Genomic DNA, 10,292 nt, shown 5'->3' with positions numbered 1-10,292 from the left:
CCTAAGCAATCAAGGATACAATTTAGCTATGGGATGATGTTTCTGCAGACTCAGCACTTAGCAAGCTGAAGTCAGCTGTGTACCTGATGTGATCGATTCAGAGTCCCTGCAATACCAGTCTGTCAAGTATCTGTTAAACTGAGCATACTGTCAATGGAGCATCTCCTGAGTAACAATAGGTGCAAATTTGTAAATAGCTGATTGAGGAACCAAGGTATATAAGGTACAGGTAACATGTCCAGACTGATCAAAATAAGGCCATCAGCCTTACATTATCATATATCTTGGCAAACAGGATACAAGCCACATACTCTTTTGGAGACCACCTCTTTCTGCCATCATCACCTTTATCATCATCATTTATACCCACCCACTGGTTTCCCTAGGCACTCTGGACGGCTCCCAACAGAATATTAAAAACACAATAAAACATCAAACATTAAAAAAAACTTCCCTAAACAGGGACATATGTCACATATGACAGATTTGGGTGGTCCTTGGCTAAAGGGCTGTGCAACCATTCAACAAATTTGAAACTTGTTATATATGCTTTTAGAACCCAACTTATTTCTGTGATTGCGAGTTGTTTCAAACATTGTTTAACAATGTGCTTTTATGTTGTAATCTGCCCTAAGATCTAAGGGTGAAGGCTCTCTCCGAAGGTCCTCTTCCTTAAGAAGCTGAACCCCTTGAAGGGACCCCATTTTTATTCTTATTTCAGTCAGGCAATGAACAACAAAAACAAATAAATTCAGCAGCAGTGAGAGCAATTCAAAGCCAATTCAAACTGCTTTTTTCAAGGTTTTATTATTATTATTTCTGACTTTTTAAATTACAAGTACAGAAAGAAAGAAAACATCAAAGAAAACAGAAACAAAAGACCTATGCAGCAACAAAGTATTTTCCAAGTTTGTTTTTATATTCTGAAATAGATACAACTGATGAAGCCTTATTTCTAAAATTCAATTCAAATTGAATTTCCGACAGAGTGCAGCTATCAGACATATGCCGTAGATTGCAAACTTATGGATCTGTGCTTGAAAGCAAAGTCCAAAAGAACTGTACTATATTTCCCCAGTAAACACTCACAGAACCCAGCTATATATAGTGGTTGTTAAGAGATAAGCTGGATCCGGCTGGACTGGATGAATCCCAAGCCGGAATTAATATTGCCAGAAGAAATATCAACAACCTCAGATATGCTGATGACACAACCTTGATGGTAGAAAGTGAGGAGGAATTAAAGAACCTTTTAATGAGGGTGAAAGAGGAAAGCACAAAATACGGTCTGAAGCTCGATATCAAAAAAACTAAGATCATGGCCACTGGTCCCATCACCTCCTGGCAGAAGGGGAAGAAGTGGAGGCAGTGAGAGATTTGACTCTATTGGGTTCCATGATCACAGCAGATGGTGACAGCAGTCACGAAATTAAAGGATGCCTGCTTCTTGGGAGAAAAGCAATGACAAACCTAGACAGCATCTTAAAAAGCAGAGACATCACCTTGCTGACAAAGGTCCGTATAGTTAAAGCTATGGTTTTCCCAGTTGTGATATATGGAAGTGAGAGCTGGACCATAAAGAAGGCTGATAGCCAAATAATTGATGCTTTTTAATAATGGTGCTGGAGGAGACTCTTGAGAGTCCCATGGACTGCAAGAAGATCAAACCTATGCATTCTGAAGGAAATCAGCTCTGAGTGCTCACTGGAAGGACAGATCGTGAAGCTGAGGCTCCAATACTTTGGCCACCTCATGAGAAGAGAAGACTCCCTGGAAAAGACCCTGATGTTGGGAAAGATGGAGGGCACAAGGAGAACAGGGCACAAGGAGGGCACAGAGGATGAGATGGTTGGACAGTGTTCTCGAAACTACCTACATGAGTCTGACCAAACTGCGGGAGGCAGTGGAAGACAGGAGTGCATGGCATGCTCTGGTCTATGGGGTCACGAAGAGTTGGAACCGACTAAACAACAACAAGAGATAAGCTCAGCAAGCAAATCTTTTTCTTTATCTGGCCATGCACGCGCTTCTCTTTCCCACAGATCCTTCCAACAACTAACCCAATTACGAAACAAAATTAAAAAATTCCTTCCAGTAGCAGCTTAGAGACCAACTAAGTTTGTCATTGGTATGACATGCACACGAAAGCTCATACCAAATGACAAAACTTACTTGGTGTCTAAGGTGCTACTGGAAGGATTTTTTAAATTTTGTTTAGACTACGGCAGACCAACATGACTACCTACCTGTAACTAAACCAATTACGGTCTCACTCTCATCACAAATCATGCCATCTTGGGGTGGGGTGGGGGTGGGGAACAGGCAGAGAAGCAATGTCTCCTATTCTACCAAAATAAAAAAATTCCTTCAGTAGCACCTTAAAGACCAACTAAGTTTTTATTTTGGTATGAGCTTTCGTGTGCATGCACACTTCATCAGATTCATCCTATTCTACCAGTGGGGCAGTATCGCTTGGATGGAGAAGAGGCGTACATAAGATTCTTCTCCTATGAAACTCTTATTTAGAAAATTTAAAAATCAAACTTGTCAGTTAAATTCTCGGCTTTTCCCTTTGCACACCCAGCAACTATTTTCTTTCTTCATACTGTATCTATCTATCCAGCGCGAAGAAAAATGAGAGTACCCCTTTAAAAAAGCACTCTTATCTTATCTTATCTTATCTATCTATTTATTTATCTTCACCATCCTGTCACAGCAGTCAGTGAGGGTCGATTCTTGCCACAAAAATATTTCTGTCAAAGCACAAGGGATTTTCTTCCATTCATGTCCGTTTCATTTATTAAAAATTCAGCCCCGCTGCGCCTGCGTACTGAATGCACGCGCGCGGTGTCCGCGCGCCGAGTTTCCTCCCAGCGCATCTCTCGCAGAACAGGGCTCGTAAGGCAACGGAAGCGCTGCCTTTGTTACCCGGAAGGGAACGCTGCCGCCACCGCCAGCTCCGCCCGCTTCGGTTGGTCCCGGTTGCCATGGCGCTCTCCCCGTACGTGCAGTCTATGCAGGAGCTGTTCCGGGCCAACACGCGCATCCGCGAGTTCCCCGCGCACGTGGCCAAGGTCCACTCGGTGGCTTGGAGCTGCTGCGGCCGCCGCCTCGCTTCCGGCTCCTTCGACAAGACCGCCAGCGTCTTCGTGCTCGACAAGGACCGGCTGGTCAGTGCTGGGGGTGCCCTTTGCCAGGCGGGGAAATAAGGAGGAGTAGAGAGACCAGTTGCCACGGCCGGAGGCTGGGGTGAATCCTGCTCACTTGGGCGCCTAGCAGTGGTGACTTCGCTCCCCAGCATATGGATCTCTGGGATACGTGAGGAAAAGTCGACGCATTTAGGGCTTTTTTGGTTTAGAGGTGGCATGAAAGGAGTGCATAAAACTATGCGTGGCATGGAGAAAGTAGATACCATCTCTCATAACACACTGGAAGTCCTGGGGATCCACTGAAACTGAATGGGAGAAGACAGAAGAAAGTGCTCCTTCACATCACATAGTTAAACCATGGAATCCGCCCCCAGTAATAGTGGTAGCTGCAAACATGGATGGCTTTAAGAGAGGATTGGATAACTTAACATGCTTCTTTCCATGTTTGGAGACAGTATGTTTCTGAATACTCGTTGCTGGAAACCACAAGGTCCTACTTTTGGGCTTATAATATGGTTGGCCACTTTGAAAACAGGATGCTGAACTAGATGGGTCATTGGTCTGATCCAGCCAGTCTTTCTGGAGTTCTTATTCCTAAGAGAGGTTTGAACCGAAAACTGAGCACTTAGGCTTGGATGATAGTGTGCTTAGAATGATTATTAAGTCTAGTTAGGCTGCTTGTGAGATGCACGGTAATTCAAAGGGTCATCATAACATTTCCCTTTTGAGGGATGTGTGTGTGTGTGTGTTGATTACTAGTTTAGAACTTTACTGTTTTCCCTAGGTGAAGGAGAATAATTACCGTGGCCATGGAGACAGTGTGGACCAGTTGTGCTGGCACCCCAGTAACCCGGACTTATTTGTCACTGCATCTGGAGACAAAACCATCCGTATATGGGATGTTCGCACTACAAAATGTATTGCCTCAGTGAATACCAAGGGTAGGTATCAATAATATTCACTGAAAACAAAGCTGTCCTATATGCTTTTGTTTTGTATTTTGCAAGGGTTTACTGCTTTTAATGGGGGGCAAGTACAAGAAACTGAGAGGCAGTCAATCTCCACTGGCAACCTAGCCCACACAAACCATCCTTCTTTTTCTATGATCCAGGTCCATCTTTGTTTCTCATGAAGGGGCTGAGATCGAAATTAAGTTGTACTGTGACTGTATTTCAAAAGCATTAATTGAAGGTATAACTTATAGATACCGTTTTATCAGTACCACTAGAAACCATTTAGAGGGTTGAGCGGGGGATGAGATTCTTAATGGTGTTTATAATGCAGCTATTTTGAGCTGCGTGGGACTGGTAGTTGGAGACCAACAGTAATTGGAGGGCCACAGGCTCCATATCTCTGGCGAAGAGAGTATAGGTAGATAAGCTGCATTTTATAGGGCTGGGTATACGTGATTATGTTAGAAGTTCTTGGCTTAAAAATGCAGGAGTTTGTGTGTTGACTGAACTGCTCCTGCCCCGGGAAGGAATTCAGTAGGTTCAATTGCCCCTTCCTCACTTTTACAGGAGAGAATATTAACATTTGTTGGAGCCCCGACGGACAGACTATTGCAGTAGGGAACAAGGATGATGTGGTCACTTTCATTGATGCTAAAACATATCGGTCCAAAGCTGAGGAACAGTTCAAGTTTGAGGTGAATGAGATCTCTTGGAACAATGACAACAACATGTTCTTCCTCACCAATGGCAACGGTTGCATCAACATCCTCAGGTACCCTCACCATGGCCTTTACTGGGAAGGGCAGCAAGTGAGTTGGCTGTGGGGAAAAATACTTGTGGGGTATCTGAGGGAAAACTGCCTCATGGACCTACTTAGGCCTAAGGACCAGAGGTTTCCCCATCATAGAGGCACAATAAGTATGAACTCTTCCCTGATGCCACCCTGTGTCCCAGCTCATACCTTTGGTTGGTTGGTACAGACCTACGGCCTTATCCCTATTCCAGTCAATGTAAAAGAAGTAGTTTTGTGCCTTCCCTCTATATCTGTCATTCCCTTTAAATTGGACATCTAAATCTGTCGTTTGGATACCTCTTAAATGACCTCATATTCCTGCGGGGAACTCTGTAAGTGGAATACAAAAAAAATTGTGTTATTCCTGTTGTTATTATTCAGTGACTTACAACTGCCACAAAACCTCCCTCGACTGAGCAACTTTTGTTGTCTCTACTATACAAGCAGGTTTTAGCTTCCATTTTGTGACCAGTAAGAAGACATTTCTAGATGTTACATAGCTGTTTCCTCCCCAACCTCACTCCAACTTCATTTCTTTAATTTTCTACAGCTACCCAGAGCTGAAGCTCATCCAGTCAATTAATGCCCATCCTTCAAACTGCATCTGTATAAAATTTGACCCAACGGGCAAGTATTTTGCTACAGGAAGTGCTGATGCATTGGTTAGCCTCTGGGATGTGGATGAGCTTGTATGCGTGCGATGCTTTTCTAGGTGAGTTACCTTGATCTGTGAACTTAATGACCCTAGGGGTTGTCAAAAAGTACACCATACCTTATTTTGCACTCCTGCAGCTAGGTATGTAGATTGGATAAATAATTCTTAACCACTTGTACACTGAAGTGCTCTGAATGGGCTGTTGCTCTTGGAAAAAATTGAACTGGAGGAGGTCATGATAGATCTTTCCATGTTTGGAAGATTGAGCGGGAGGAGGTCATGATTGATCTATGAAAATGTCAATTCAGTTTGCTTCCTTGGCAGGGTAGACTGATTTATATCAAGGTAATTTAAATCACTAAGAAAAAAAGACAAGTTTATAAAGCATTGGATTTAAATAAGTTGTTTTTATTTTAAAATTCACATTTTTCCTGATCAAGCAGATATGCTATCCAGTTACTGTATTGTAAAACACACTGCTCAAACTAAGCTGAGCTTTTATACAATCTATGAGCATAATCCAAAAACTTTGCTTCTAAAGTTCATAACATCTTTGTGGATATAAGAGACAGATTTTTGTTCAAACCTTTTTTTTACATTTATATAAGCAATGACTTGTAAAGATACTGTCTTTCTCAGTGTTTAGTAACAATAATTTAATAAATAATCTAATAATTTGAGTACAGTACTTAACTTACTGCAAAGTTCTAGTAGTTGGGTGGGTACATGGATAGTATTGTCACTGTGATTTCCAATGCTTAACTTTAAAAGTCAGAATTTTGCCATGGGTCATTTTTTTTGTTTACATAGTAAAGCAGCCTTTAACTCAGTCTTTTTATCTGATGTACTTCTGGAAGTTGTTATGCGCATGTTGTGATTAAGTTGGATACAACCCATACAGTATTTTATTGTGGGTAGAAATCAATTTCCCACCCTTTTAAAAAATCATGATTTTCTATCCAACCTGAGTGACAATGGGAAAAGCAAGCTTGGAGGATTATTAGGAAAGCAGTTGAATATTAAATGGCTCATATAACTGCTAGATGTGCAGCCTCATATGGAATATGGTGAACAAAAAAGAGTAAGGAGGACATGTTCAAGATCAAGAATATTTATTATTTTACATGTAACTTAAAATAAGTGGAAACAAAATAAAAATAAGTGGTGTGGCCTGAGAAGAGAGGAGAAAATTTTATGCCTTTCCTAATACTTTAACTCTGGCTAACACAATCTATTGGCAGAAAAGTCAGAGAAATTACAGACTGTGTGTAGCTATGTATATGTACCGTATACTGTATGTGAGTGTGTGTGTGAGTGTAGTAATTAATGTACGTTTGTTACCGCAAGATATTATGGCCTCTGGCTTAGCATTAAATGGGGGGATTAGACAAATTAATGGAGGATTGCTTTATCAACAGCATGATGGTGACTAAATAGAACTGCCATACCCAATGGCAGTATTTTTCTCCCTGTTGCTAGGAAGAAATAAAGAGGGAGAGTTCTTGGCTTTTGGTGCTATTTTCATGGTTCCAAGAGACATCTGACTGGTATCTGTCTTCTCACCCCCGGCCCTTATTTCATTTGCTGCTATATTTCAGGCTCGACTGGCCTGTGAGGACATTGAGTTTCAGCCATGATGGGAAGATGCTGGCTTCAGCCTCTGAAGATCACTTCATTGACATTGCTGAGGTAGAAACAGGTCAGTGCTCTTCTTCTCACCGTCTGCCAAGAAAGTCAAAGCAATTCTAAAAACACGTACTAGGGAATGAACTCAGATGAAGATCATGTTGGTTTTGAATAAGCACTCACTATCAATGTGTGTTACACTTTTCCTGTCATCTACTGGAGGTTCCCTAAATTTCTTTTGGTCCATTCCTAGACCTAAAAACTTGGCAAAGCTACGCATATCTGCTTTGGGGGAATCCAGGCGGAACATGCAGGAATGGGAGGATATTGTCTCAGCCAGAGGTGGGGAACTTGACAGCCCATGGGGCCTTCCCATTTGTTCTCGCCTCCTGACATCCAGGCCCTGCAGCAATTAGGATTGAAAATAGTCTCTTATAGGCTCCAAAAATCTTCTTTCAAGTTTACTTGCTGCACAGGGGCATTTGTGGGGGGAGGGTTGAAGGGATAAGCCTTTCCTTCCTATATGCTGCGACGCCCACCCCCACACAAAATTAACCCCACTCTGCAATTTGGCTTGAAAGAAGCCGACCTTATGAGTCGTAATCACTTAGGCTGGAAAAAAGAATTGTTAGGGTGCTGCGAGAAGAGTGAGTGTGGGTGCACTCTATGGAAACATGAGTGTTTGTGTGCTTCATTTTTGCTAACGCGAACCTTGCCCATTTTTGTTTTTGTGGCCACTGCTAGCATACGTCCCTTGGAAGAGTGCCCATGATGTAATGTGCCTGTGAAGAAAGTGCCCCATCCTTAGCCTAAGCTCTTCTTGTTCTCAAAGCAAAAGAGTGCCTGTAATTTTATGGACCACCAGTATTTTATAAATCCCTCCTCTGTTCTTGCTGGTTGAGAGCTTTTAGCTTTGAATTGCACTTGTAATTTTATGTAAAAAGATTGTGGTTTGAAAGTCTTCTTTGATGGAAGTCATTAAACGGCATTCTTGTACAGAGGTGAGCCAAGGACAGGGTGTCCTAGCTGCATTTGTCTTGGTTCCTGGGTTAATTCTGTCTTTATACTTCAGGCGAGAAACTGTGGGAAGTGCAGTGCGAGTCTTCAACGTTCACTGTGGCTTGGCATCCAAAACGGCCCCTGTTGGCCTTCGCCTGCGATGACAAAGATGGCAAATATGATAGCAGCAGAGAAGCTGGAACTGTGAAGCTCTTTGGTCTTCCCAATGACTCATAAGAGAAACCTCCCGGGGACTGTATTTGTAACCTGGTATTCCTAGTCAAGGCCACGTATGCATTGCTTCTCTCTTTCCAATTTTTGAGCAGGAGCAGCACCATGGCTTGACATTCCCATGCCTAGAAAGCTTTCTTTTTGAAGTTTTTGTAAAATGCCCAACCATTCTAAAAGGCACAGAGGCTGACTAAATTCTCCAATTTCTAGGCCATTAATTGTTTTTTACTGCAAAGACATAGCTGCCAATTTCTCCCTTTTTTTAAGGGAAATTCCCTTATGCTGAATAGGCTTCCTCGCGAGAAAAGGGAAAACTTGGCAGCTACGCTGCAAAGAGGAAGCTGCAGCTGCCAATGGATTTGAGTGTCTTGTGTGCTGTGCGTGAAATTAGGAAAACAATCCCTGCCTTCTAGTTTCTCAGGATGTAGCAGGCAGTCCTTCTAAATCCGTGTGACTGTGCCATTGTCATGACTTGTGGCCTCCCTTAAAGATGGAAAGACTGGGGAATATGCTTGTTTTCTGTTGTCACATTTGGAATCCTCCTTTCCCTTTGGAGGAATTGGCATCTGCCTCCTTTGGAGGTTGTGTGTGTATCTTTCATTCCTTTTGCACCTTAGGGTAATGAAAGGAGAAGGGATCGGGAATAGGGTTATTTTTTGTTTGAACCTGTTCTTGTATTTTGGATAATTTGTTTCAGTAAATAAAAACATAAAACCTGTCGTGTGTTGTCGTTTTTAAAAAGCCAATATATTGAACTACCAGGATGTACAAATAATGCAATTGCAAAAATACCCCTCTGTGCCACTGTTTTCTCCGAAGAACAGCATAATGAAACTGGAAGGTGCAAAGAAAGGCAGACTTAGGGATGTTTTTGTTTTGCATGGGGCTTCCTGGAAGCATTTGGTTGGCTGCTATAAATTGGGATGCTGAAGTAGAAAAAATTGGTCTAATCCTTCAGGTTTCCTGCCACAGTCACCCTAGCTGCTGGTGCTTCAGCAGCATTCTTCTTGGTTAAGGCTTCCTTCCACCCCTTTAATGACATGCTTAGTGATGTTTTCGGGTCACTCCTGGGTTTGGTGCTGTGCATGCATGCGCAGTGACACTTCGTTTGGGCTCTAATTAATTGGTGGTGCCTATACTTTTATTTTATATTGAACATTGCCTTCAAATTATTTTTGAAGAAGGGCAGCATATAAGTATTTTAAATAAATGAACATAAACATCCTATTAATGATGGTGAGAAGGGTAAGCGAGTATTTTCAGATTGAAACTCTGGAACCTAGATCACAACATAACAAATTCATTCTTTTTTTGTAGTACTGTACATTTTTTAATCAGCAAATTTGCAGTCCTTTCTGGAGCCAAGCTTCATGATGCCTGTGTTGGCATATTATTTCCACTGGAGGGCAGTTTGACCCTTTAGTTAGTAGTAGTAGAAGAAGTAGTGATTCTGGCAATCCCAATGCTCGGCCAATTAAAGCCCATTCTCCATTTTGCACCAATTGTTCCCTGGCAGGTCAGCTGCTACATTAGTAAGATTTGTTTGGAGCCTCTTCAAAGCTGAAATCAAACGGCTACAGTCCATGAATTATGTAGATGCTAATGCTGTAGCCTGCAGGAAGCTCCACTGGCACAGTCTGCTACCCAGCCATTTTTCTGAAAGGAAAACAGATCTCTGCAGGGAATGGGGGAATCCACCAGACACCCTATTCATGGGGGCACTAAAATACTTAAGTAGTTGATTTGCATGGAGTGTAGAGTTTCACACAAGTTAAGCTCTACTAGGGACTCTAAAACTGCCATGGATCAATATTAGTCTTGACAAACCAGGTTGGTAGGCACAGGTTGGACAATTTGAGCTGTGTTGGGGAACCTGTTGTCCTCCT

The 10,292-nt window shown here is 42.3% G+C and overlaps 1 protein-coding gene across 1 annotated transcript; it reads left to right on the top strand.

Moving 5' to 3' along the window:
* Positions 1-2,870: 2,870 nt before the first annotated feature.
* On the top strand, positions 2,871-9,125 carry THOC3 (THO complex subunit 3). Its single transcript, XM_035105792.3, has 6 exons — positions 2,871-3,170; positions 3,934-4,090; positions 4,670-4,874; positions 5,446-5,607; positions 7,149-7,249; positions 8,249-9,125. Exons 1-6 carry the CDS (start codon positions 2,988-2,990, stop codon positions 8,410-8,412), a joined length of 972 nt encoding a protein of 323 aa, XP_034961683.1. The 5' UTR covers positions 2,871-2,987; the 3' UTR covers positions 8,413-9,125.
* Positions 9,126-10,292: the final 1,167 nt, after the last annotated feature.

The sequence above is a fragment of the Zootoca vivipara genome, chromosome 2 (assembly GCF_965207765.1).
Source record: "Zootoca vivipara chromosome 2, rZooViv2.hap1.1, whole genome shotgun sequence".
NCBI classification, from domain to species: Eukaryota; Metazoa; Chordata; class Lepidosauria; order Squamata; family Lacertidae; genus Zootoca; species Zootoca vivipara.
This window is presented reverse-complemented; position numbering and strand designations above follow the sequence as displayed.

Coding starts and splice junctions, on each gene's coding strand:
- THOC3 (XM_035105792.3), top strand. CDS start 2,988: ATGGCGCTCTCCCCGTACGTGCAGTCTATGCAGGAGCTGTTCCGGGCC. Junction 4,091..4,669: donor TGCCTCAGTGAATACCAAGG/GTAGGTATCAAT, acceptor TCACTTTTACAG/GAGAGAATATTAACATTTGT. Junction 5,608..7,148: donor TGCGTGCGATGCTTTTCTAG/GTGAGTTACCTT, acceptor GCTATATTTCAG/GCTCGACTGGCCTGTGAGGA.